The sequence below is a fragment of the Poromitra crassiceps genome (assembly GCF_964638095.1).
Source record: "Poromitra crassiceps genome assembly, chromosome: 14".
Taxonomy (NCBI): Eukaryota; Metazoa; Chordata; class Actinopteri; order Beryciformes; family Melamphaidae; genus Poromitra; species Poromitra crassiceps.
This window is the reverse complement of record NC_139633.1, coordinates 39,302,038-39,329,891: the sequence shown is the minus strand read 5'-3', so window position 1 is coordinate 39,329,891 and position 27,854 is coordinate 39,302,038. Positions and strand designations below refer to the sequence as shown.

The following is a 27,854-nucleotide window of genomic DNA, read 5'->3' as shown; positions in this document are numbered from 1 at the left end:
TATACTGGCTATAACACCAACTATTTCTAACTGCCTGGGTCAAGTTTGTATCTCCCAGGGTTCCAGTTTGCTCAAGCTATGCTCTTTGCCATTGAGGAGATTAACAACAGCACAGACTTGCTGCCTGGCATCTTTCTGGGCTACAAGATCTATGAATCATGTGATTCCATTTTAAGGGCAGTAAGAGTGGCACTGGCCTTGGCTAATAGTAATGAGGATATATCCACAGCCTCCATGGTACCCTGCACCAGACCAGCCCAAGTGCAGGCAATTATAGGAGAGTCCTCCTCCTCTCCTTCCATGGCTATATCCACTGTCATTGGACCTTTTCATATCCCACTGGTGAGTTTTTTTTTTACACTTAATGTATAATCATACAATGACCTGGGCCACAGTTTGATCTAATTATTTTTGTTTTATTTTGTCGATAATACAGTAATTATTATACTGCAAATTGTCTGACTGTTCACAGTAAAGGCAGTTTTAAGAGCATTACTGTTAATGTGCTCTATGTTTTCCTGTGTACATTGTTTTAGAATTTGCATCCTCATCTTGGCAATATCATTTCTTTCTACTCCCTAGATCAGCTACTGGGCCACCTGTGCTTGTCTCAGTGACAAAGTCCGGTACCCATCCTTCCTCAGAACAATACCCAGTGACTTCCACCAGAGCAGAGGTCTGGCCCAGTTGGTCAAGCACTTTGGCTGGACTTGGGTCGGGGCAATTAGGATCAATGATGATTATGGCAACAAAGGCATGGCCATATTCACAGAGATGGCCCAAAAGCTGGGCATCTGTCTAGAGTACTCTGTATCCTTATTTAGAACAGATCCACCAGAGAAAATACAGATAATAATTGACATTATCAAAGCTTCCACCTCCCATGTGATTGTTGCTTTCCTCACTACCCCTGATTTGGAAAAACTAATGCATGAGATGGCCTCCCACAACCTGACTGGGTACCAGTGGGTAGGCACTGAGGCCTGGATCATTGATCCCGACATTGTAACTCTGAATGGACACAACCACATCCTGGATGGTGCTATAGGGCTGAACATCCCCAAGGCCCATGTCACAGGCATGACAGAATTTATGTTGGATGTAAAGTCACTCAATTCATCTAGTCATGAATTGTTCGCAGAATTCTGGGAGACAATGTTTGATTGTAGGTTCAAGCAGACGAAGGGCTCAGGAGGGAATCAGAGATACTGTACAGGGTCTGAAGATCTGTCTGTGCAGCAAAACAGTTTCACTGATATGTCACTCATGCCCATCTTTAACAATGTCTATAAAGGAGTGTATGCTGTGGCTCACGCACTACATAGTGTTCTTGACTGTAAAGAAATATGTGGCAATAAGGTACAGCCAGATCCATTCACGGTGAGTTCATCACTGAAGGCTATGCATCACATGTGCTTCTCATGAAACGATTTTCTTCTCTTCTGCTTTTTTTTAACAGTATTGTTTAATATATTCTTGCATGTCCATCATTCTGCAGAGCTAATACAAGGTAGTTTACATTTAATGGAATAAGTAAAGTAATATATATGTTCTTAGATTTTGCAGCACATAAAAAAGGTTCAGTTCAAGACAAAGGAGGGGGAGGACGTTTACTTTGATGAGAATGGAGACCCAGCAGCAAAGTATGAAATCATAAACTGGCAGCCGGACGAAAATGGCAGTGTGGAGTTTGTGACCGTTGGTCTTTACGACACATCTTTACCTGCAGAAAAACAACTAAATCTACACACTAAGTCCTTAATTTGGGCACAGAACTTAGAACAGGTTCATACCGTATGCTCACTCATGGAATGGGATTATTGTGTTGTAATCTTGATTTAAAGCAGCTACGAGCAAGATTTTCGATTGTTATTAAAACAGTCTAAATTTAATATCGATGCCTCACATCTTACCTCTAATATTAGATGAGACCAACGCAGAGTAGTCTGGCTTGAAAGCAGAGTGAATCGGCGAGTGTTGTCTTGATGATTTGTCTGTCTGCGGGCCGGTGTTAACCTGACTCAATCAACGGCAGCTACGGGCGGGCTGTAGGCAGAGACCGGGTGTGACGCCACCGAGAAGCGCCTCTGCCTTGTAGTTCTTTCACTTTTCAACGCGGCTACCGAGGCTAGCTCCAGTGGGCTGGTCAAACATTCTATTCAAAACAATAAGCTAACATAAACTAAATAAGAACGCAGTTCTATTTGCTTCACCTGTTTATTTAGGATACGCAATAATCAGACAGGTTGTTGACATGACTCAAACAGGAACTGAATCAGGTAGTGCATCAGCTAAAACAGTCAGTGGTGCAACTGTACCCGGGCACAATATTCCCTATAAACGTTAAACACTTGATCTTACAGTGAGTACGAAACTGTAACTGTATTGCTGTAACGTTATCAACTATGAACGTTAGTAAACAAGACATTGTTCTAGCATTTGGGGAGCCAGCCTTCAGACCGTTGCCAGGCTGGGAGAACTTCGATTTATGTCAGAAGGAACAATGCACTCCGTAGACTGAAGTGTTAAGTTCGGAAAATATGTGTTTCATTACTCCAGCTAACGTTATCGGTTTTAAGGGGTGCAAGCGAACAGCTTCTTCAAGCTTAGCTAACGGTCTGATGGTTACATGCTGCCACTCCGACGTTCTGCCACTCCGAAATATCGGCACTCAGAAATATTGCCACTCAGAAATCCCACCACTCCGATTTCCATAAGGTCCGCCACTCCGAACTTGATTTGACTGTCTGTGGCGTAGTGGAGCTAACCTCTCCCAGCCCCCACGCCAAACCTAACCTCCCCCAGACCCTAACCCAAAACCTAACCTCTCCCACCCCCACGCCTAAACCTAAGGTCGGCATTATAAATTTGTGCCATATTACACAATATCCAAACTTCGGAATGGCGGCTCCTTTAGAAAAACGAGGAAGGGCCGACATTTTGAATAATGAAGGGAGGAATTTTCGTAATGGTGGGACCTATGAAAAAAAGGTGAACGACCGCCAGTCCGAATAATGGAAGTTAACGTTCGGAGTGGCAGGGCTTCGGAAAGGCAGACAGTTACCCCGTCTGATGGTTCGCCAACCGATAACGTTAGCCGGAATAATACAATAGACACCTATTTTCAGAACTTAGCAGCCATCAGCTAGCTGTAAGGCTAGTAGAATGACTAGCCATTCATGCAAGAGTCACACAAACACAAAGCCCTTCTCACCACTGCCCAGTAAACATGTAATCTGTTACCAACATTTTTGTTCCAAATGGAAATAAATCATAACGTTAATCAAAATGCCACTGAAATATTAGCTAATCAACACAGAACTGCAAAGATCAGTTTATCTGATATTTTCCCCCGTATGACGCTTGCATAAATGATACTGTGAAGTGTGAATATAGCTCTCACAAGCATATTGTAGTCCTTTCTGTCTGATATTTTGGAGCTGTTACTGGAGAAATTGGCTGTTAACACCATTGAGATATAATATGTCTATGTCGATGTTAACACCGATACGCCCTCGTTTTGCATGCGTGGAGGTTATTACGCCAAGCTCCGTTAAAATCTGGCAATTTAAAGTGTTACTGCTGATTGGTAAATATAGTTTATCAATAGAACATAGCTTAAGATTTTGCACTTGTACTTTTGATAGGGGGTAAACAAATGGCATGGGAGCCAATACTATGAATACATAAACAAGGAACCATTCTTAAAGTTTTAGATTATATCCAACATGCTGCATGGTGTACTTACTGTACAGATTAATCTGAGATCAACATCTTTATGAATTTACATCATCTTATCATTTTATCCAATTGTGCTAGACCAGCAGATTATGTAACAACAACACCACAGGGCCGTCTTTTCTCCGTTTAGTTTATTATCACAAAAGTAAGCAAATAACATTCTCCAGTCATGCGTAAACATCTACCATTCCACTGACAGATATGCTAAAATTCACCAGTCCTTAATGCTAAATAGTAGCGTTAAATCATTATATTGTATCAAAGCATTTGGCTGATGTTATTGCCATGATCATAGAGGCTATAGAGAGCGTGCTAAGAGCCCCTTGCATGGGTAGTGGCTGCCTGGAGGTTGGGGTGGCTCTCCTGGGTGTCTATGGCCGGGAGAGGGGTTCTTAGCATGGGCAGTGGCTGCCTGGAGGTTGGGGTGGCTGCTATAGCTAGTTGTGTATTGCTGGTGCCAAGCTAACTCGCAAATGTTGCTAACGTTAGCGTAACATCAGTTAATCCGTAACATTTAACGTGCAAAATGGCCTACTTGTACTTCATCCTCAGTCAGACATCTGCAGTTATTCTTCTTTCTTTTGGCAAATTGAATAGTCAATGTTTGCACCCAATATTCACTTTACAAAAACAGCAAGAATCTGCAATCTCCATGCTAACTATTTAGCTCTTAACATTCAATGCTCAAATTGTAGTCCTGTTTACAATTCTCTCCTGGCGCAGCAGCTGCTACGTCATGAAGGCAAGTCGATCTGATTGGTTGGCGTTGGCACGCCCAGACGGTGACAGACAGGTCCATCCAATCACCTGCCAAGTAGCTTGAAAAAAGTGACCGCCCTCTTCAGCAGGGTAGCTTGGCCCTAGATAGATGTAGGTTGTGAAACAAATGTGAACTAACCTACATCCATCTGGCAGCGTCAGGTTAGGCCGGTGTCATCAGGAAGTGAAATGAATGGTTACTAAATTACTTTCAAACAAACTGTTAGAATATAATGAGAGATGTTTGCTAGAGCAGAAAGTAGCGAGGGCAGCAGGAGGGGAAAGCTGTCCTTCTTGTTTTGGGTCTGTTGCTAGGCAGAGTGAAACGGTTTACGACAGCTACAAACAGTTGGTAGACAGAGCGAAACGGTTTACGGCCATAGCAACAGACCCAAAACAGCTGCCCTCGGTACTTTCTGCTCTCGTGAACATCTCTCGTTATATTTTAACAGTTTGTTTGAAAGTAATTGTGTACCGTAAATTCCGGACTATAAGCCGCGGCTTTTTTCCCGTTTTTTGGCCTTTTTTGCCCCCTGCGGCTTATATAACGGTGCGGCTTATCTATGGATTTTTCCAGCAAACGGCCACTCGGGAACCTCCAAAATCTATGGATGTTGGTATGAGGCAGAACGAGAGCAAGACAGACATTATGAGAGCGAGACCCTGATTGGATGATGTTGCAAAAAATGTGCCTCGCGACCTGATTGGAGCACTGTGCCACTACTCTCTCTCAGCCACTACGGTAAAACACCCTCCCTCCTCCCTCGCTCCGGGGGGAAAAAGGCAGCGATTGAGCCTGAAAGACAGTCTGAATGAAATTGAATGTAACATTCCCAATTCTATGTATTACATTCTAAAAAACTAACAGCAACATTTTGGAAGGCTAAGCCACACAACTAGCTCGTTGTAATCTAACATCATGCTTCAAAAGATGGAGAACTGGCTGTGTTACGACGATGGCGGCGATTGAGCCTGAAAGCCATGTCTGAGACAGTAGCGAGACAGGAACAACAACAGCAGCAGCAGCAAAGGATCATGCACAAACCCGAGACGAAAGGGACTGTCCGTCAGGGCGCGGACGACTGTGTCAGCAACTCCCTCCCGACTACCAGGAGAAAATTACAAACTTCGGCGAATTCACACAAAGAAAGATCAAGGAATATTCCATCGGACCGGAGCAGATCATAAATATGGATGAAGTGCCTTTGACGTTCGACCTGCCTCTCACTAGGACTGTTAACAAGAAAGGTGAATCGTCCATCACGTTGAGAACCACAGGTCACGAGAGAACGAATTTCACTTGTGTTCTTGGCTGCACAGCATCTGGAGTAAAGCTCCCGCCGATGGTGATTTTTAAGCATCTCACAATGTGTGATTTTGTCTGGGGATTAGTGACCTGACTTTTGTTTTGTTGAAATGTTAATAAATGGGAGCTTCCCCAAACAGCCATCTCTTTCCCGACAATCCCCTCTGTGCACGAAGCCTTACATATGGTAATTAAACATCAAAACACCCGCGGCTTATAGACCGGTGCGGCTTATATAAGAAAAAAATAGTCAACTTTGAAGGTGCGGCTTATAGACCGGTGCGCCTTATAGTCCGGAATTTACGGTAATTTTGTGGTTATGGCCGAAGTGGCTGCCACAAACCGTTTCATTTCACTTCCTGATGACACCGGCCCGCAGACAGACCTTTACAGTCTATGAGACAGACTAATCATCAAGACAACACTCGCCGATTCACTCGGCTTTCAAGCGAGACTACTCCGCGTTGGTCTTGTCTAATATTAGAGGTAAGATGTGAGGCATCGATATTCAATTTAGACTGTTTAATAACAATCGAAAATCTTGCTCGTAGCTGCTTTAACATTTAACATTTATTTCAAATTGTGACCTGTAAAGACAACAGCATATCAAAGTGTATCTCATACTGCTTTTTTGTTCATGCAGGTGCCTGTGTCAGTGTGCAGTGAGAGCTGTCCCCCAGGAACCCGTAAGGTCCTCCAGAAAGGAAAGCCAGTCTGCTGCTATGACTGTATACCATGTGCAGAGGGAGAAGTCAGCAACACCACAGGTACTCTAGTATTATTTAATGGATCAAGTAAATTCAATATCAGCAATCAAATATATATTCAAATATAATACCAGTATTCTTTTTTTCTTCTATTTTTTTTTTTTTATAGAACAGAACACAAAACAAAACAAAACAAACAGGCTCAAACACAGGAAAAGGGAAAAAAGAAAATCACATACAAAAATCACCAACATTCAATATTGCAACACGGTGCTACATAAGGTGCTTATGCACTTGAAAGAGATACATGGGATCCCGCAAAAGGGGTACATGAGGAATCGACTGGGTGAGTCACCCATCGGCCCTAACCTCATCGAGGTAGGCTAGAAACGGCTCTCAGATAACTACAGTAGAAATTTTCCAAGTGAGTTGATTCTCAGGGACCTGAGTCTCTCCATCCGTATAACAGAGATCATATCCATCAACCACAGTTGAAAAGAGGGTGAAGAAGGGGACTTCCGCTCCTTTAAAATTAGTTTTTTTGCAACAGTTGTCCCCAAAGACTGTTGCACAGCTGTAGGGAACTTCAGAGAGGACTCTGAGCAGCCAAAGATGGCAAGTTCTGCCTCCGGCTGAAGGGTTATTTTGTAAGCCTTAGAGTACCAGTCAAACACCTTAGTCCAGAATCCCGTCAGTGAAGGGCAGAACCAGAAGGCATGAGACAGAGTGCCCTCCGACACCTGACACAGTGGAGAGACAGAAGGGAAATTCCTGTGCTAGTATTTATATGTTTATATACAGTACAATTCATAGTAAAAACAGAGTTCATCGTCAGTTCATTTGAATATCAAATTTGGGAGTACTGTGAAGTCTTATTCTGATTGATAGAAAATGGTTGATTAGCCTTATGTGATTATGATGTAAACACCATGGAAATTAGTTGTAGATACTGGCGTAGTATTGTATAGGAAAGTGTGGACGATTCCAAGGGCCCTTGACTGACAGGGGCCCTAAAAGAATTAACAGTAGGGCAATTTTTGCAGTACGAAATTATTAAACTATCATCATTAATATTTTTATTTTATTCACAATGTACTGCTAAAAATAAGTGTTCCTTTTTCATTTCTTGTTTTTCGTTTGCAAAAAATAGTCATCCAACTTGCACAACAAACCCCAAAAATTATTTTGTCTGTCTGTCTGTCTGTTTGTCTGTCCCACTAATGATGTCTTAGTGACGTCAGAGGCATTGTGACATCACACACACACACACACACACACACACACACACACACGAGACAGACACACACACACGGAAGAGTTGGGGTACATTACTCAAAAAAGTAATGTATTACACATTACACATTACTTTAAAAAAGTAATGCCTTACTTTACTTGATTACTCCCTGGAGAAAAGAATTTGTTACACTACTCGCTGTCAAATAGACTTGTACTCCGACACAGCTTATTTGTAGAACGAGCGGGTTTATTTACGTCTCAACAACATGAGTACAGTATGACGACTGTTTGTGTTCTCCGCCAACCTTGCTGGCGCACTGCTATGACATCACAGCCTAGCTGCATATCCTATGTCTCTGATTGGTTAACAACTATGTCAATCATACGAATACCAAATACCTTGACATCTCCCCTTCAAATTCTCATCCCTCCGGATCACAGGGTTTCAATAACTCTTTTGGTATAACTTGACATGTATAACAGGAATGTCTTACTTTTACCTTCTAACATCCCGCATCATAAACAACATACATTCATACGCATTCAATCACTTGAGCTGAATGTCCAATAACCAGTTGTTTAACTCTTTTCCCGAGATAACAATAACACTTCTGGTTTCTTTTAGCTTTTACTATTTCAAACAATATGAGTCACTGTTCCATTTACTTCCCCTCTTTTTTTTTCATTTTTTTTTTCAACATGACTCTTCTGTCAGATATTACATATCCATTCTTATTACCGGTTTACACACTCTACCAGACCTTGTTACCCTCTGACCCTCAGGTGTGTTTTGGTTGAGCCCCACACTTTCCCTCAGTCTCTGACCAGAGCCTTGTGTTTCTGTCCCCGTTGGCTCTGTGGTCTCTTTCACAGTCTCTGTGTTTGCTGTTGTTGCTACAGGAGGCACAATCTGTAGGTGTCTCCTGTTCCTTCTCACCTCTCCTCCCCTTGGTGAGTTCACTTGGTACGAGCGCTGAGTGCAGCTCTCCCGGATCACAGACGCAGGCCCTTTCCACGCTTTGTCCTCATCCAACTTCAGCAGAATTTGGTCTCCTGGTTGTAGCAGTGGCAAGTCCCTTACTCCATGTCTCCTGTTGAAGTAGAACGCCTGCTGTTGTTTAGCCTCTGCATCTCTGCGTCTTATAAGAGCTCTATCCGGCCACTTAGGGACCAGATTCCTCTTGAGGGAAGGGAGTGTGGTTTTGATTTTTCGTCCCATGAGCAGCTCTGCTGGGCTTACACCAGTAGAGGTCGTTGGTGTTGCTCTGTAGCACATCAATGCTAATAGTGGATCTTCTTGTTTAAGGATGCGTTTTGCGATTTGAACAGCCCGCTCCGCGTGCCCGTTGCCTTGCGGGTTGTGGGGGCTGGATGTAATATGCACAATGTCATTCTGTCTGCAAAACTCCTTCCAGGTCTCACTCGTATACTGTGGTCCATTATCACTGACTATTTGGTCAGGGATACCAAACCTTGCAAATGTTGCCTTCAGTAGCTTCACAACCTGATCTGTTGTGGTCGTTGGCATGTGCAAGATTTCCAGGTAACGGGAGTAATAGTCTGATATCACAATATACTGCTTGCCTTTATACTCACAGGTGTCTGTGGCTACCTTCTGCCATGGTCGTTCAGGCAGAGGTGTGGGCTGTAGTGGCTCTTTGCGCTGTGTCCGTTTGTTTTCCTGGCAGAAGGGACATGTTTCCACGCAGCGTTTAATATCGGCCGATATGTGAGGCCACCACACCGTTTCCTTTGCCCGCTCTCTGCACTTTGACAGGCTTTGATGTCCGTCGTGGATGCGCTCCACGATCTCCTGTCTCATTGACTGTGGAATCACAATGCGACAGCCTAGTGTGATGAGGCCCTCACATGTTGACAATGAGTCTTTCACTGTGTAGTAGTCTTTTGCACTGTTTGGGACACTACTCACTCGATCAGGCCATCCATCTTTGACCAGTTTAAGTACGCTCTGCAGCTGCTCATCCCTCTGTGTAGCAGCCCGTATCCCGTCCAGTTTGTGCTGTGAGATTGGCCAACTGTGAAAGACAGCATCGAAGTGACATGCAACTACACTCTCTGTTGTGTTGTCTCTATCATCCACAGGGCTGCGTGACAAGGCGTCGGCTATGACCAGTGTTTTCCCTGGTGCGTATTCTGCCTTGGCATTAAATCGCATTAGCCGCATTAGGAGCCTTTGGCATCTCACTGGTACCATATCCAGGTCCTTACTGTTTATCAGCGGTACCAGAGGCTTATGATCTGTGATGAGACGGAATCTGTCCATGCCTACCAGGTATTTTTGGAACCGCTCACAGGCCCATACTCCTGCTAAACATTCCTTCTCTATTTGTGCGTACCTGGTTTCCGCATCTGTCAGCTTCCTTGAAGCATAGGCGACCGGTTTCCAGCTGTCACCGTTTAACTGCAAAAGAACGGCCCCTATCCCGTAACTGCTCGCATCTGCAGAGACAGCTGTCTCTTTCTGTGGGTCATAGTGAGCCAGAACGGGTGAGGTGCTGAGGGCTTCTTTGAGTCTTTGAAATGCTTGTCGCTGTGCCTGATCCCATGTCCAGGCTGTTTCTCCCTTCAGCAGGTCATACAGGGGACTTGCTGTTGTTGCCAAGTCCGGTATGAATTTACTCATGTAAACAATCATGCCTAGTGCACGTTTCAGCTCGCGCACGTCTGTGGGCTCCTGTAGCTCGCTGACGGCGTTCACTTTACCAGGGTCCACTTTTATTCCACTGGCGTCCACTATGTGGCCCAGGAACCATAGCTCTGATTGTCTCTACACACATTTCTCCTTATTGAGTTTGAGGCCAGCCTGCTCCATTCTCTGCAGCGTATTCTGCAGGTTTGTGTCGTGTTCAGCCATGTCCTTCCCATGAACGATCACGTCATCCATATACACGGCCACTCCTTCTAATCCCTCCAGCAGCTCATTCATTTTGCGCTGGAATATCTCTGGAGCGATATTTATCCCGAAGGGTAGGGGCTTAAAGCAAAACCTCCCAACAGGAGTAATGAAAGTGGTTAGGAGGCAGCTGTCCTCATGTAACGGTATCTGCCAAAAGCCTGAAGCAGCATCAAGACATGTGAAGACAGTGGACCCTGACAGCTTAGCCAGTGTCTCCTCTCTCGTTGGCATTTGATATGTCTCTCTTTTGATGTTTTCATTTAGCCTTTGCAGTCCTACGCAGATTCTGACTGCGCCCGTTGGTTTCATGACTGGCACCATAGGTGCACACCAGTCTGTTGGCTGTGTGACTCTCTCTATAACGCCCTCCTCCTCCATACGCTTCAACTCTGTCTTTACCTTAGGCATAAGTGGTAGAGGGACTCTTCTGGCTGCGTAGACAGCATATGGTTCAGCTTTCTCTTTTAGCTGGATCCTGACTGGGTCTGTTTTAAGTGCCCCCTTCTGTCTGGGTGCTGCACTTGCCTGGTCAACTCTTTTTACCAGACCCATCTCCACTGCTGTCTCCCTGCCTAACAGGTTGTTTACCGTAGGCCCTCTTGCTACCACTATGTTAAATATAAACTTTCTCTGTTTATGTAGTGAGCTAGCAGTGAACTGTCCCACTATATTTAGTGCACCTCCTGGGCTGTCTATGGGTCCACCATACGTCACTAGCTCTCTCTTTGGACTAAGTGCTTCAAATGTTTCCTGGTTCATTACCGTAACATCTGCTCCAGTATCAATCCTGAATCTAACTGGAGTGTTTCCTATGTTTATCAGTTCTGTCCAACGTTCAGCGCTGCTCTGACCAGCTTTACTTACTGCTCCTAGATAAAAGCTGTCATCTGTGTCTGAACTAGCATAAGTGACCTCTCTCACTGCTTTAGAAAAACATTTCCTCTCCCAATGACCCTTTTTCCCACACTTCCTCCACTCAGAATCCTGTGCTGGACATTTGGCTGGGAATTTGTGTCTCTCTTTACCGCATTTTCGGCACGAATCCTCTGAGTGGTCTTGTTCCCATCCGCCACTCCTCCCTTTAGTTGGTTGTCTCCCACCTCTCTTCGATGGTCGCCTGTACGTCAGCTCCTGCACCTGGGCTGCTGCCTGTTGCTCCTGCTGGCTGATCTGCTGTGCGACGTCCTCCGCTTGTCTCACCATTTGTACTGCAGTCTCCAAGGTGAGGTCGGACATGAGCTGTAGTCTTCTCGAGAGCTCTTTGTCTCTAATTCCGACCACCAGTCTGTCTCTGATGTGCTCATTTTTTTTCTCCCCAAAGTCACAGTTCTCGCTCAGTTCATATAGTGCTCTAATAAATGACTCCGCTATTTCCCCCGGCTTCTGCACACGTTGGTAGAAACACGCTCTCTCGTGTATCGTGTTTCTCTTCGGTATGAAGTAGCTGTCAAATTTCCTTAGCACAGTTTCATAATCCCCTTCTTCCTCATCCTCAAAGGCGAATGACTTGAAGATATTTTCAGCTTCATTGCCCATGGCGTAGATAAGGGTGCTTACTTGGACTTCGCCTTCCTCTTTATTTAGCTTAGCAGCCGACCGGTACCTCGTGAATCTCTGACGCCAGGCCTGCCAGTCGCTGGGCTTCTCAAAGTTGAAGTTTTCCGGCGGGTTAAACTTCGCCATAGCGCCGGTTCGTGTGTCTCTCTTAGACGACTTCTGACACAATGTCAAATAGACTTGTACTCTGACACAGCTTATTTGTACAACGAGCGGGTTTATTTACGTCTCAACAACATGAGTACAGTATGACGACTGTTTGTGTTCTCCGCCAACCTTGCTGGCGCATATCCTATGTCTCTGATTGGTTAACAACTATGTCAATCATACGAATACCAAATACCTTGACACTCGCTACATTAATTTTGCTACATTAATTTTGCGTTACTCCGTAACATCGCCTGAGATGCATTGTCACGTAATTTGCCAGTTAACAATACAATAGTAAACCTTAGATATGCCCATATATTAGCACAAATCTCTATCGTAATAAGGTAGGTTGCAAAACTTTTCCTGTCTGATGGTGGCTGTCCGTTCCCTGCCATCTGTATTTTGCTCAATATGTTTCTGAAAAATGGCGATTTCATTCTACTGTGGAAACTGGCAACCTTTCCTCTACCATGTACGAGGCACAAGCCTGTCCATCTCTGATTTTGATGTTACCTGGTGAAAAGCAAGCTTTTGCTGCTTGCTTGGGGTCGAGGCGGGCGACTCAGCTTGGCTCTGCGGGTCTCTCGCAACCAGCTTTGTGTTAGCATGTTGCCTCTGCAGATGCTTTGAGAGGTTTGATGTCATGTTCGCAGCGGTAGCTAGCTGCTTCTGTCCAGGGCAAAGTTTGCAGTGTCACATTCTTGTCCTTCCGCGCAACAAATTCAAAGTAATGTGCGTATCTCCACCCCTCAAAGGTTGTTGTGGGAGATGCAAGGGGGTGCTACTGCGCGTTTTTTGGCAGATTGCAATCCAATTACATGGACTGCGCCCACTTCACTATAACACATTGTATTTGCTAGGGGTATTTACAGACCCCATCGCTGTATGTGGGTTTCTCTTATGGTTTACATTTCATTTCATTTTATTTTGTGCAATATTCAAATATTCCAGAATTGCATGTTGTGTTAAAAATAAATATTATTTCTATCTAACACTTTTTAGCCTGATTTAATTGTAAAACAGAGTGTAAAAAGTTATGCAAAGCTTTCTGTGAAATTTAACCTGTGGAAGAGGAAAGTGGACGGAGTTCCCAGCATGCCCTGGGGTAGTGTGTTTTTTGTTTGTAGATTTTTTTGTCAATGTTTTTCAATTGTTTGTTTGTCAATGTGTTTTGGAGGTTACAATTATTTCTTGTTCTATATGCATGTTAGTTATCTGCAAAGTTATGTGTCGACTAATAGTGCTGTTCTGCATGCTAATACAAAGTTGAAATGTTGGCACCATGGGTGATTCTGGTGTGCAGTTAAGTGATGGGCCACAGGATCTGCTATTAAAATGGAGATCTTTTCTCTCTATACTTATCTTGCTAGTACGCAAGTAACAAGTTAAGTGTTTGATTAGTAACTGTAATGTGATTACTGAACTTAGGGACAGTAGTGCCTTACACTACTCGTTAGTAACGAGTTACTGTAATCACATTACTTTTGTCGGTAACGAGTCGTTACCCACCAAAGTAATGTGATTACAGTAATGCATTACTTTGTGACGCGTTACCCCTAACACTGGTCATCAGTGATGTCATTAATTGTGACATCATAAAAGCAGTTGTGACATCATCAGTGATGTCAAGAGTCCTACTGATGGTGTCATCAGTGGTTTTATGAAAGGTGCTATATAAATTAAAGTTATTATGTTATTATTATTATTTATTTTATTTATTTATTTATTCATTTATTTATCAGGGACAGTGTACATTAATCAACAAGTCATGTAAGTGTAACATGACATGTAAATGTATCAGAGTTAGCTAGATAGCTAATTTCCATCTGTCGTCCCTGAGCGTGATGGTAAAAAACTAGTGGTCACACACTAAAAACAGGAAGCCCAACAGGACACAAAACAATACAATACAACAGTGCAGGACAGGACTAAAACAGCAAGCACAACAGAACACAATACAATACAACAATGCAGGACAGGACTAAAACAGCAAGCACAGCAGAACACAGTACATTACAACAATGCAGAACAGCACAGAGTAGGACAGGACTAAAAACAGCAAGCACAACAGGACACAGTACAGTACAACAATGCAGGACAGCATAGACAGGAAAGCTCAACAGTATGACACAACACAACACAACACAATACAATACAAAACAAGAGCCCACAAGACAATATGTAAACATTGCATTATGTCATAAGACCGCTGCCAGGAACCCGACTGAGTGCAGTGCCCAATTTTGGATATCGTCGCTGTTGTGCCAGGACCTCGAATGTCTCTTTTTTCACTTTTTTACTTTTTGTCATAAATCAGTGCCATTGGTTACCCTTCACGTCTCTGTGTGGTTTTTAACAAATGCAACCAATGGAAAAGCATTAAAACGAGCTTGTGAGTAAATCTCATAACGCCATTCGCCCTCAATCTGTCAGTCAAACCTCGAAATTCGTCCCCTACCTCCATCTGTACCCCCCCACGCAGGACAATAAACCCGGAAAAGTCACACGGCAGACGTGTGTATTTCTAATATCGTTTTGACTAATCCTGGCTTCCTCTGACGTTAATATATCAATCAAATGTTTTCCAGTTATTCCTAGGCTGCAAACTTGTTTTAACATGCAAATCGGAGTGTTTTCTGATAAGAATAAAGTAACATTAACGCTACGTTATGTCAGACTATTCTCACCCCATGCGAAAGCCCCTGCCTCGGCCATGAGCGGCGAGGGGCAATGCTGCTGCTCCTGCGCGCGCCCCCGCGACCTGGAGCTTGGGGCTCGTGCATGAGCATACGAGTGCTTCCAAGTCGGACTGATAATATAAACAACATCATTTGAGCTTATCCAGGTAAGATATTAATAAAGTAATGACACATTCAGCGGGAAACTAACTATAATTAAGACAAGTGCTAACTTGACGACGTTTGGTTCAGTATTTTAAGAGCAAACAGGTTTTTTTAACTTCCTGAAAAGTTGCTGTTTTGGAGATTCGAGGTCCTGGAATGACAGCGACGATATGCGCATTGTCCTACTGCCATCTAATGGCAACGCAAAAAGCGGTTTATCTCGAGAACCTTTCATCCAATCTACTTCAAACTTGGGGAGTGCGCTGCTGGAAACGCTGTGGAGTAGGGATGGGCATTTTGATCAATTTCCATAATCGAAATTCGGGAAAATTAACGATCAATTATCGATTATCGATAGCATAATAATAATTTTATATATATATATATGTATATATTACTCTGGTCTGCAAATAACGTTGCGCGTTCTCAGCCAGCTATAATGGCGATGCCGCCATGTAGTAAGAATATCAGACACTAGCGCTGTGGCCAGGTAAACAAACATGTTACATGTCAGGTTACATGATGTAAGGCAATCGGCGTCTTCCAGCTTAGCTCACAGCACAAGAGTCAATCAACAGGCCTGAGCTCGGCGCGTCCTTATAACGTCATGAGTGCGCCCGCGGTAATGTTTTTTTTTTTTTTTTTTTTTTCCCCCCCCGATTTTTTATCCCATTTTATCCCCCGTTTAGTGCTCATTTGATTGCTCAATCCTGGTTGCTACTCCATCCTCTGCCGATCTGGGGAGAGCCGAGACTGATTCCATGCTTCCTCCGAGACATGGGCAGTCAGTCAGCCGCTTCTTTTCACCTGCCAGAGGAAGCTTCACCGGTAGGACATAGCACGTGGGAGGTTCACGCTATTCCATCCAGTTCCCCTCCCTCTGAACAGGCGCCCTTAACGATCAGAGGAGGAACCATATTAGCAACCAGGATGTTGCATGTTTTTGTGAAGGGGGTTCCTATATGAAGGAGACCCCCAGGAGGCACGGGGAGAACATGCAAACTCCACACAGAAAGGCCATTTTGCCAACCCCACCCGGGCGGTGGGCACTCGAGGACATGCGGTGTGTGGACGGGCACGCATTCCTTCAGCGTTCACCTCGTCCCCAGGTGGGAATCGAACCCACGACCTTCGAGCTGTGAGGCGATAGTGCTAACCACTGCACCACCGTACCTCCATTCCCGCGGTAATGTTGACAACCACAGTCACACAGCCTTACACTAGCTAGCTAGGCTACTGTACTCATATTTTGAAAGTAGGACTCAGGTCACCGGCCACGGCTTCCAGGCTTATAAACTTGTGACAAAAACCTCATCTGTCCTGATGGTCGAGTTCCATCCAGCTGCTCTCAAAGTCCGACGCGTGGATATTATTATTTGCCACTTGATGTGTGTGAATTGATTCAGGTGGGCGTTAGCAGCTAAAGGCTAGCTGAGTCCATGCTGACTGCTGCTACTTCATAGTTCATAACGTTATAAACAAATAAAACGACTTGAATTCACTTAAACACGTGTACCGTTACTCACAGTTTGTTGAAAATTAGGAGAGAAGTGGACAAAGTGTCATAGTTATAACGGGAGCGTACCTATGTTCCCCGGGTTCTATGTTCCCCGGGTTCTATGTTCCCCGCTCCTGCTAAAAAGGGTTCTATGTTCCCCGGGTCCTATGTTCCCCGCTCCCGAAAAAGGGTCCTATGTTCCCCGGGTCCTATGTTCCCCGCTCGTATGCGTAAAGTCGGTGAGTGCAAACCGCAATATCTCGAAGTTGTGAGACTTCATTGACAGACTGCATGAGGGAAAGCTCAAGTATATAGGCTCAGATATATGCACACATTCGAGTCCAACAGTAAAAATAAATTATAAGTTGGTGACTGTGCGGCAGCAGCAGCAGCAACATGCTATCCATAATATTACATTTTTCAGATAGAGAGAGAGAGAGAGAGAGAGAGAGAGAGAGAGAGAGAGAGAGAGATCAATATTTGCAACATTCACGCAGCACAAATCGCCTCTGCCTATATAACCCACAGACATGCACTAATTCTGTAAAGCCATTCAAATAAATTGTTTAATTTCGCTTGATATGTAGCCTAGCCCCTGGGAAAGTAGACTAAGTAAGAACTGGTGAGAAACTGCTGGCCGCCACCTATTAGCTGTCGGTGGAGGTGATTTCTCCGCTAAAGAAAGCCATTAAAGCAGGCCTATTTGTTTTCGTTGGCTATATATTTTCGTTGTTATATTAGAGTATCCGTTCCGTTCATTTTATGAAGTTAGAATTTACACTTAATGTGTTTTTGAGTTTGGTATTAGGCTATTTTATTTGATAAATAAGAGCCGCAAGCTAAAAAAGACAGCCGGTGTAAAACAGTTTGACCTTTTTTTAGACTCAAGCTTTCCCTCATGCAAGTCAAGTCAAGTCAAGTCAAATTTTATTTATATAGCACCTTTCATACACAAGGCAATTCATGGTGCCTTACAAAAAATAATCGAAAAAACAAGCAGCAAAGCAATGCACATATAAAAAACACATAAAAAACACAGCCGACAGTTTTAGTTAAAATATATACTCAAATTAACAAACATGAAACATTATTTCTGTTTTAAATAAGTTACAAGGCACTCTTCAGTATTATTATTACATGTACAGTCCATTTGTTGGAAATGTACAGGAATCTTTTTTTTAAATTACAGGCCGAGAGAGGCAGTAGTTTAGTAGCAGTTAAAAGCAAGAGTAAACATAAAGGTCTTTAGCTTGGATTTAAAAATGGGCAGAGTAGGGGCAGATCTAATGTGTTCAGGGAGTTTGTTCCAGTTATGAGAGGCATAGTGGGAGAACGCGGCTTCACCATGTTTTGATTTGGTCCTCGGGACAATTAGTAGACCAGTGCCTGAAGATCTCAGGGATCTGGATGGTTCATAGTGTAGAAGCATTTCAGAGATGTAGTGTGGGCCTGACCCGTTGAGAGATTTGTAAACTATTAGCAGAATTTTAAAGTCTATTCTAAGATTTACTGGCAGCCAATGCAGGGATTTGAGAACTGGTGTAATGTGTTCAGCTTTCTTGGTTCTTGTTAGAACTCTAGCAGCCGCATTCTGAATGAGCTGTAGTTGTTTAATAGCTTTTTTGGGAAGACCATTGAAAAGACTGTTGCAGTAGTCTAGCCTGCTAGAAATGAAAGCATGAATTAGTTTTTCAAGATCTTGTTTGGACATGTAGCCTCTAATCCTTGCTATATTTTTTAGATGATAGAAGGCAGATTTTCTTATAAGCTTGATGTGGGAGTTGAAATTTAGATCAGAGTCAATAATAATGCCAAGATTTTTTACCTGGTCCTTTGGCTTCAAAGATAGGGATTCGAGGTGAGCAGTAACTTTGAGCCTATCTTCTTTTTTGCCGAAGACAATTATCTCTGTTTTGTCTTTATTAAGTTGGAGAAAATTCTGGCACATCCAATCATTAATTTGCGCAAGGCACTGACACAGTGTCTCTATGGGGGCATAGTCATCCGATGAGAGGGCTATGTAGAGTTGGGTGTCATCTGCATAGCTATGATAAGCTATTTTGTTTTTTTTGCATAATTAGGCCCAGAGAGAGCATATAAAGGTTAAACAGGACAGGACCTAAAATTGATCCTTGGGGTACCCCACATGTCATTTTGGTTTGGTCAGATGTGTAGTTGCCAATGGAGACAAAGTAGTTCCTGTCTTGCAGATAAGATCTGAACCACTCTAGGACCGTGCCGGAAAGCCCGACCCAGTTTTCCAGTCTGTCCAATAGAATTTCGTGGTCAACCGTATCAAAGGCAGCGCTGAGATCTAGTAACATTAAGATTGAGATTTTACCTGAATCAGTGTTCATTCGGATGTCATTTATAACTCTGTAAGCGCAGTTTCGGTGCTATGATGGGGTCGGAAGCCTGATTGGAAGGGATCTAGGAGATCATTGGAGGATAGAAAGGTATTGAGTTGTTGGTAGACAGTTTTTTCGAGTATTTTGCTAATAAAGGGAAGATTTGATATTGGTCTGTAATTGCTGATTATAGAGGGGTCGAGGCTACGCTTCTTTAGCAAGGGCTTAACAACTGCAGTTTTTAGAGATTTTGGAAAAATGCCTGTAAGAAGAGAGGTATTAATTATCTTCAGTATGTCGGTCGCCAGGCAACTGTAGACATTTTTTAGAAAGCTTGTTGGCAGGGTGTCTAGGCAACACGATGAGGATTTAAGGCCTCGTATCGTTTCTTCTAGTTTCTTGTGGTCAATGACATTGAACTGAGTCATGTTAATTAAGCACCTATTCTGTGGGTGCGGCGGAGCCACATTTGTTCTTGATGTGGAAATAGTTAGTCTGATATTTATTATTTTATCCCTAAAGAAGGTCGCAAATTCATTGCATTTGACATTGGATAGAAGATCAGGGGCAATTTGTGGGGGGGGGGTTTGTCAGCCTGTCAACAGTGGCAAAAAGAGTGCGAGCGTCATTGGTGTTTTTGCTGATAATGTCGGAGAAGAAGAATTTTCTGGAATTTTTTAGTTCCTGGTTGTAGGAGTGAAGACTATTTTTATAGATGTCGTAATCGATGTGAAGTTTAGTTTTCCGCCATTTGCGCTCGGCTTTCCTACAATCTCTTTTTTTGTTATTTACAGAGGGAGCGTTTCTCCATGGTGCTTTTTTCTTACCGGAGATTAGTTTAGATCTAATGGGAGCTACAGCATCAATAGCCTTTAGGGTTTTAGAACATGCAGTCTGTCAAAGTCTCACAACCTCGAGATATTGCGGTTTGCACTCGCCGACTTTACGCATACGAGCGGGGAACATAGGACCCGGGGAACATAGGACCCTTTTTCGGGAGCGGGGAACATAGGACCCAGGGGACATGTAACCCTTTTTAGCAGGAGCGGGGAACATAGAACCCGGGGAATATAGAACCCGGGGAACATAGGCATGACCCCATTATAACAGCCTCACTGAGGTCCGCAGACCGCTGGGTGCGTTTGTTTGTGTCGCCGGCACATGCCGGTGTGAATTCCCCATGTTTAAAACAGTTTTGTTGGCACAAAGGCCCTGCGCCCAGCCAGAAAACTAGAGACTAAATGAAGCTCCACCTCACGTTAGTCGGCTGTGCAATGGAGTGGGGCGAGAAGAAACTAATTCCACCCAAACCTAGTCCGCAAAAAACAAACAAAAAACAAAACAATAATCGATAAAAATTCCACGTGATCGAATTAATTCCTCAACGATCAATTATCGATTATCGATTATTGATGAACATCCCTACTGTGGAGTGTGGTACCCAATACCCAATGTGCAAAGTCATAGAGCCAACTATTGGCAACATAAAAAGCGGATTATCTTGAGAACCGTTCATCTGATCTACATCAAACTTGGGGAGGAACTTGGGGAGGAAAGTGTGCCCAATTTTGGACACGGGCATAGTTATAGCGCCACCTCCTGGCATCACAAATCTGTTTAACTCAACAGCGGTTCATCCAATCGACTTCAATCTTGGGGAGTGCACTGCCGGGAACCCTGCGCAGTGCAGTGGCCAATTTGGGAGATGCACATAGTCATAGTGCCAACTATTGGCAACACAAAAAGCAGTTTATGATTAACAACCGTTCATCCGATTAACTTCAACCTTGGAGAGTGCACTGCTGGGAACATGATGGAGTGCGTTAATAATAACAATAATAATAATAATAATAATACATTTTATTTGGAGGCGCCTTTCAAGACACCCAAGGTCACCTTACAATGTCCATATAAAACCATTAAATGCATATAAAAACAGCTCTGCATATAAAACCATAGACAGACAAGAAAATTACAAACAGAACAGCAAGAACAGCAGCTTAAGCATGAATAAAAACATAGGAAGCAAACCGGTGTGAGAGGGGGTGAGTGATTACAGTGAGTAGGCCAGTTTGAACAAGTGGGTTTTGAGGTGAGATTTGAATGTTATGGTGTCAGACTGTCCAATGTGTGGGATCAGGAAGTTCTGCCTGGCGAGAGTGCAGCTGAAGGCCTTGGCTCCTATGGTACTGAGGCAGGAGGTGGGGATGGTCAGGACACCAGCTGAGGAAGAGCGCAGGTAGAGGGATGGTGTGTACTCCTGCAGGAGGTCAGAAAGATAGGTGGGGGTTAGGTTGTGGAGCGCTTTGTAGGTGAGCAGGAGGTTTTTATAGTCAATGGGGAGCCAGTGACTTTGGATGAGAATGGGGGTGATTATGTTCTGATGATTTGGTGCAGGAAGTGATCTGGGCAGCTGCATTCTGAATGATCTGAAGTCTGTTGAGCACTTTGGTGGGGAGGCCAGAGAGAACAACATTACAGTATTCGATCCTGGATGTAATATAACAAATGCATGGACCAACTTCTGTGCTGGATTGGGAGAGGGATGGTGTGTATCATCAGCGTAGCAGTGAATGTGGACACCATGGTGATGGAGGATTGTTGCTAGAGGAAGGAGGTAAATGAATAACAGTGGGCCCAGCACTGACCCCTGGGGGACACCCAGTGAGACAGCAGAGCATCTGACCTGTGATTGCCAAGTCAAACTGATATCTGTTGGTGAGAATAGAGTGCAGTACCGGTGTAGCGAAGCTTGTTGGCTTGCTGGAGGCGAAGCGTTTGGGCTTGCCTCGTGAAGTGTGCTGGATCGTGGGTGAGGGCTCACGCGCTCTGATCGGTCAGAATCACGGAGATGGAGATAGGGACCGACATGTCGGTCCTGGGACGCGGTTGAAATACCACTGGGATGACTGGGTGTAAGGCAATCAGGCGCCAGGGCCTGGCCGGTTGGAAGATGGCCAGGATTCAGTTCGGGTCCGGATTTGGTCGCGGTGAAGGTATACATCATGAAGGAAAGGGAATCTCTGGAATCAAGCTGGAATCTCTTGGATGAGGTTAGTCAAGCTGGAATCTCTTGGATGAGGTTAGTCAAGCTGGAATCTCTTGGATGAGGTTAGTCAAGCCGGAATCTCTTGGATGAGGTTAGTCAAGCTGGAAGTGAGTCGCCTTAAAGTTAATATCCCGGTTGTGGCTTATATGCTCGCGTTTCGGTGTATGACATCACGTCATTGGTGATGTCACAACGTTCTAGGGAGCTATGACATCATCGATGTTATGTCTGACATTGCCGATGACCTCACAGGTGAGCTCTATGCTATGACATCATCGGTGTCATTGTTGATGATGTCATCATCATTACGTCGTGGCGCGCCGGCTGGTGGGCATCGACTGCCCCAAGAACAGGCTCGACCGTGGGCCATTATGGGCCCTTTTCTACAGCCGCTCCCAGATTCCTGTGGGGAATCTGTATTCTTCCAGAAATGGCCGGAATGGCCCTCTAGTCCCGCCTGGTATAGGCAGGGCTTGGTTGATTATTCTGGGAGTGAGGGGGGCTGTGGTCCGCCTGGCCACCGGCCGCACGCCGTTGTCCAGTCCCGTACATCACAAGAGCCAAGATTTGGTGACTGTCCTCGTTGGCCAGGATGTGTGTGGGATCCTACTGCAGTAGCGAGCTGTAATGGCCTCTGGGGGCTGGAGCTTCCAGTTGATGAAACTCAGCGGCGTGAGGTCAGTGCGGAAGCCATTTGTCTGCCCTCGTTGGAGGGAGGCCTCTGCCCCTAGTGCCTCGTTGGCCGCCCCGTGGAGCGCCGGTGTGGCATAGGTCTGCTCTGGGCGAATTGCCGGCGAGACGATGAGGGAGACGGCCGCCCCGTGAAGCATCCGGGGCTCCCGCCTCGCCGTCCCCAGGCATGTCCACTTGCTCGGACCTCTTGGCCTCCCTAGAGGCCTTGGCTGGAGTTGCCTCCATGAGCCCGGGCAGGGCCAGGAGGTGAACTCTGGGAATAGGTAGTTGAGATGGCTGGTCCCGTCCTCTGGGGGGGTCCCAGCTGTCGTGTCCAGCTATCCTGTGGGAATGACTGACGCCGTCCGGCTGGCTGTGCCCTGTGCTGTTGGTCTCAACGTTCGCCGTGCCTCCCTGAGTCTGGTGTATCCCGGTGGCAGGCTTGGCCGCCCCGTTGCACTCTATGGTATGCTCAAGGTCGGCGACCTTTGTCGGTGGACATGTCCTAAGGTTCGGCTCACTGGAACATGGATACGGCCATCTTGGACTGCAGGCATCAAAGTGTGGCAGGCCAAGGTGACCTCAGTTTGACCTGGGAGCGCTGCTGCCTCAGTGCAGAGACTGTCTACCAGCCTCACTGAGCTCCGTGCAGAGGCTGTCTACCAGCCTCACTGAGCTCCCTGCAGAGGCTGTCTACCAGCCTCACTGAGCTCCCTGCAGAGGCTGTCTACCAGCCTCACTGAGCTCCCTGCAGAGGCTGTCTACCAGCCTCACTGTGCTCCGTGCAGAGGCTGTCTACCAGCCTCACTGAGCTCCCTGCAGAGGCTGTCTACCAGCCTCACTGTGCTCCCTGCAGAGGCTGTCTACCAGCCTCACTGAGCTCCCTGCAGAGGCTGTCTACCAGCCTCACTGTGCTCCCTGCAGAGGCTGTCCACCAGCCTCACTGAGCTCCCTGCAGAGGCTGTCTACCAGCCTCACTGTGCTCCCTGCAGAGGCTGTCTACCAGCCTCACTGAGCTCCCTGCAGAGACTGTCTACCAGCCTCACTGAGCTCCCTGCAGAGGCTGTCTACCAGCCTCACTGTGCTCCCTGCAGAGGCTGTCTACCAGCCTCACTGAGCTCCCTGCAGAGACTGTCTACCAGCCTCACTGAGCTCCTGGTTGGTCTCCCTTTGGCGCACGATCGTAGCATCGAACTTAGCCTTTTCTTGAGCTAGGAGATCGGCCCTTTCGTGGTCTGCCTGAGCAGGGAGTCGGTTTTCCTGGTGCCCCGGTTGGATCGTCTGGTCGGAGTGTAGGGGGTCTAGCCCTTTAGTACTACTCCGAACGCTGGATACTCTGCGGTATCCAGATTCGATCTGGTGGGGGAAGGGGTTGCTCCTCTGGTCGGTAAGGTGCCGTGACCAGAGCGAGCTCACCTGACTCCTGCTCCATCTCTGAGCGTCGCAAGTCCTCTGATCCGGCTCGAAGGACCAAATTGTAGCGAAGCTTGTTGGCTTGCTGGAGGCGAAGCGTTTGGGCTTGCCTCGTGAAGTGTGCTGGATCGTGGGTGAGGGCTCACGCGCTCTGATCGGTCAGAATCACGGAGATGGAGATAGGGACCGACATGTCGGTCCTGGGACGCGGTTGAAATACCACTGGGATGACTGGGTGTATGGCAATCAGGCGCCAGGGCCTGGCCGGTTGGAAGATGGCCAGGATTCAGTTCGGGTCCGGATTTGGTCGCGGTGAAGGTATACATCATGAAGGAAAGGGAATCTCTGGAATCAAGCTGGAATCTCTTGGATGAGGTTAGTCAAGCTGGAATCTCTTGGATGAGGTTAGTCAAGCCGGAATCTCTTGGATGAGGTTAGTCAAGCTGGAAGTGAGTCGCCTTAAAGTTAATATCCCGGTTGTGGCTTATATGCTCGCGTTTCGGTGTATGACATCACGTCATTGGTGATGTCACAACGTTCTAGGGAGCTATGACATCATCGATGTTATGTCTGACATTGCCGATGACCTCACAGGTGAGCTCTATGCTATGACATCATCGGTGTCATTGTTGATGATGTCATCATCATTACGTCGTGGCGCGCCGGCTGGTGGGCATCGACTGCCCCAAGAACAGGCTCGACCGTGGGCCATTATGGGCCCTTTTCTACAACCGGTGTTCCCAATGTCAGCAAGGTGTTCCAGGAGTAGTGAGTTGGCGATGGTGTCGAACGTGGCGGTGAGGTCAAGAAGGATGAGGATGGTGTGTAGTCCCGAGTCAGCTGCACGGAGGAGGACAAGGGCTGTTTCAGTACTGTGCTTTGAGTGAAAACCAGACTGAAAGGGTTCATGGAGCTGGTTTGAGTTCAGGTGGGAGTCTAGTTGAGCAGCAACCACCCTCTCAAGTGTTTTGCAGATAAATGGAGATGGAGATGGGGCGTAATGGTAATGGTTCAGGTCGGCTGCGTCGACACCGAGTTTTTGCAGCCACTTTGAGAGAGGGGGGTATAGTTCCAGAGGTGAGGGAGGAGTACATTATTTTTGTGACTATGGGGGAAATGGAAGGCAGACAGGCTTTGACAAGGGTAGTGTGGAGGGGGCTGAGCTGGGGGTGGATTTGGATTTCTGATTCAGATTTTGAAGTTGGAGAGGGAGAGGGAGGTGTCGAGGTGATGAGTGGCTGGCCCGTGGTAGCTATCCAGGGTGGATCACCTGGCGAACTTTTCGACAAGGCCAGCTGGTGGTGGATGATGTTGATTCTGGTGTTGAAAAATTGCAGAAAGGCGGCGCAGTGATGAGAGGAGATGTTTGGATGGAGGGTTCTGGGGGGGTTGAGGGTAGATGGTTGACTGTCAAGAAGAAGGCTCTAGTGTTGCCTTTACCAGCGCTGATGAGGTTGGAATAGGAGGAGGATTTGTGAACTGAAAGTCCTGTTTTTTTGCATAACCGCTCGAGTCAGCATCCAGTGATTTTAAGCTGGTGAAGGTCAGCGGTAAACCAGGGAGCAGGTAAACATGACTGTGCGGGTTTTCGGGGGGGGGGGGGGGCAGAGCATCAAGGGAGGAGATACAATCATTGTTGTGACTCACCAAGTCGGCAGGGGAGGAGGAGTGTGGAGGGCTGGGGTAGGAGTTAATGAGGGAGGTGAGATCTGAGGGGTTGATGTGTTTTATATTTCTGGAGGAGATGGTCCATTGCTCTTTTGCTTTGGGTAGGGGGGCGTGAACCTCAAAGAGCACAGCTTTGTGATGGGAGATAGGGAACTCTGCATGAGCGAGATTAAAGGGGCTGAAACCAGTGCAGCGGATGAAGTCCAGTATGTGACCTTTGTTATGTGTTGGGAAGTTAACGTGTTTTGATGCCGAGACAGTCAAGGAGTGAGGTGAAATTATTTGCAAGAACAATGGATGGGTTGTCGATATGAATGTTAAAGTCACCCAGGAGGATGACAGTGGGGAGGAGTGCACATACTTGTCCCTCACTACGGCCCCTATTCCTTAGCTCCGCCCCCTTCACTAAATGTCTATGAGTAATTGACTGACTGAGTGTCCTGACTTTGGCATCTTCTGACCCCGGCCTGTCCTGCTGCCACCGCCGTGGGAGAATATGGCAGCTGCTCAGGAAATCTAATATCTGTTTTGATTTTATAGATTCCATCACCTGTGTGCGATGCCATCCTGAATTCTGGTCAAACGAGAAGAGAGATGACTGTGAAAAGAAGGACACAGAGTTTCTATCATATGAAGAGATTATGGGGGCACTGCTCACGGTGGCGTCCCTGTTAGGAACTTGCATGACTGCTATGGTGGCTTTCATCTTCTTCAGACACAGGAACAGCCCCATAGTCAAGGCCAACAACTCTGAGCTGAGCTTCCTGCTGCTCTTCTCCCTGTCCCTGTGTTTCCTTTGTTCTCTGACCTTCATCGGCCGGCCCTCTGAGTGGTCCTGCATGCTGCGACACACAGCATTTGGGATCACCTTTGTCCTCTGCATCTCCTGTGTTCTGGGGAAAACTATGGTGGTGTTACTGGCCTTCAAGGCTACACTTCCAGGGAGTAATATCATGAAATGGTTCGGCCCTGCTCAGCAGAGACTCAGTGTTCTGGCTTTCACTTTCATACAGGTCCTGATTTGCATACTTTGGCTAAGTATCTCGCCTCCTTTTCCTTTCAAGAATTTTAAACACTTTAAAGACAAAATCATCTTAGAGTGTGCATTAGGCTCAGCTGTAGGCTTCTGGGCTGTGTTGGGGTATATAGGGGTCCTGGCTATGTTATGTTTCTTTCTAGCTTTTTTGGCTCGGAACCTGCCTGATAATTTCAATGAAGCCAAATTCATCACCTTCAGCATGCTGATATTCTGTGCAGTCTGGATCACCTTCATCCCTGCGTATGTCAGCTCTCCAGGGAAGTTCAGTGTTGCTGTGGAGATATTTGCAATTGTGGCCTCGAGTTTTGCACTGCTAATCTGTATATTTATTCCAAAATGTTACATAATCTTATTGAAGCCAGAAAGGAATATAAAAAAGAACATGATGGGTAAAATGCCATCAAAATCATCATGACAAGTGAATATAATATGCATAGAATGACAAGAACGTGTTTCAATAAAAACTTTTCATTCATGAATGCAATAGGTGTCCATCCCCCTTAAAAGCAACAGGGTTGCATCTGTGACAGCAGCTTCAGCGTTGCCAGACGTATGATAATTATCGTATTTGAACGATAATTTCGACCTCTGTACGATGTACGATCAATAATCCCAAAATCCCCCAAATGTACGATAATTTCATCATTTTGTGACACTCAGTCGAATCCTACGTCTATCACTCTATCTGTTTATACATCTCTTCACACAACGTCTTTGCAGCCAATAAGTGCTTGAACGTGAGGCACATGATGTGAACGTGAGTCATGATTGGTTGGGATGGAGAAGGAAATAAAACCTGGCGCGGCGCACGCAACCTGAAAACCATAAACACAGACAGTCACAGTAGGTGCGCGTCACAGAGCAGAATGCGGGAAGATACGGGGCGAGTCTTGGAAACTATCAAATAAAACATAAAGAAAACGAGTGGTGCCGACCCGGAGGAGCATGACC

The 27,854-nt window shown here is 45.7% G+C and overlaps 1 protein-coding gene and 1 pseudogene across 2 annotated transcripts in view; both read left to right on the top strand.

Moving 5' to 3' along the window:
- LOC310789183 (extracellular calcium-sensing receptor-like) overlaps window positions 1–27,854 on the top strand; it is a 64,369-nt pseudogene that overhangs the window by 1,839 nt on the left and 34,676 nt on the right. The window lies entirely within an intron of this gene.
- On the top strand, window positions 79–27,318 carry LOC310789527 (extracellular calcium-sensing receptor-like; the record flags this gene model as incomplete). The annotated part of the gene is made up of 6 exons (XM_083651163.1): window positions 79–342; window positions 583–1,101; window positions 1,240–1,380; window positions 1,558–1,785; window positions 6,450–6,573; window positions 26,405–27,318. The coding sequence occupies 6 exons, from the start codon at window positions 79–81 to the stop codon at window positions 27,316–27,318; spliced, it is 2,190 nt and encodes a 729-aa protein (XP_083507289.1).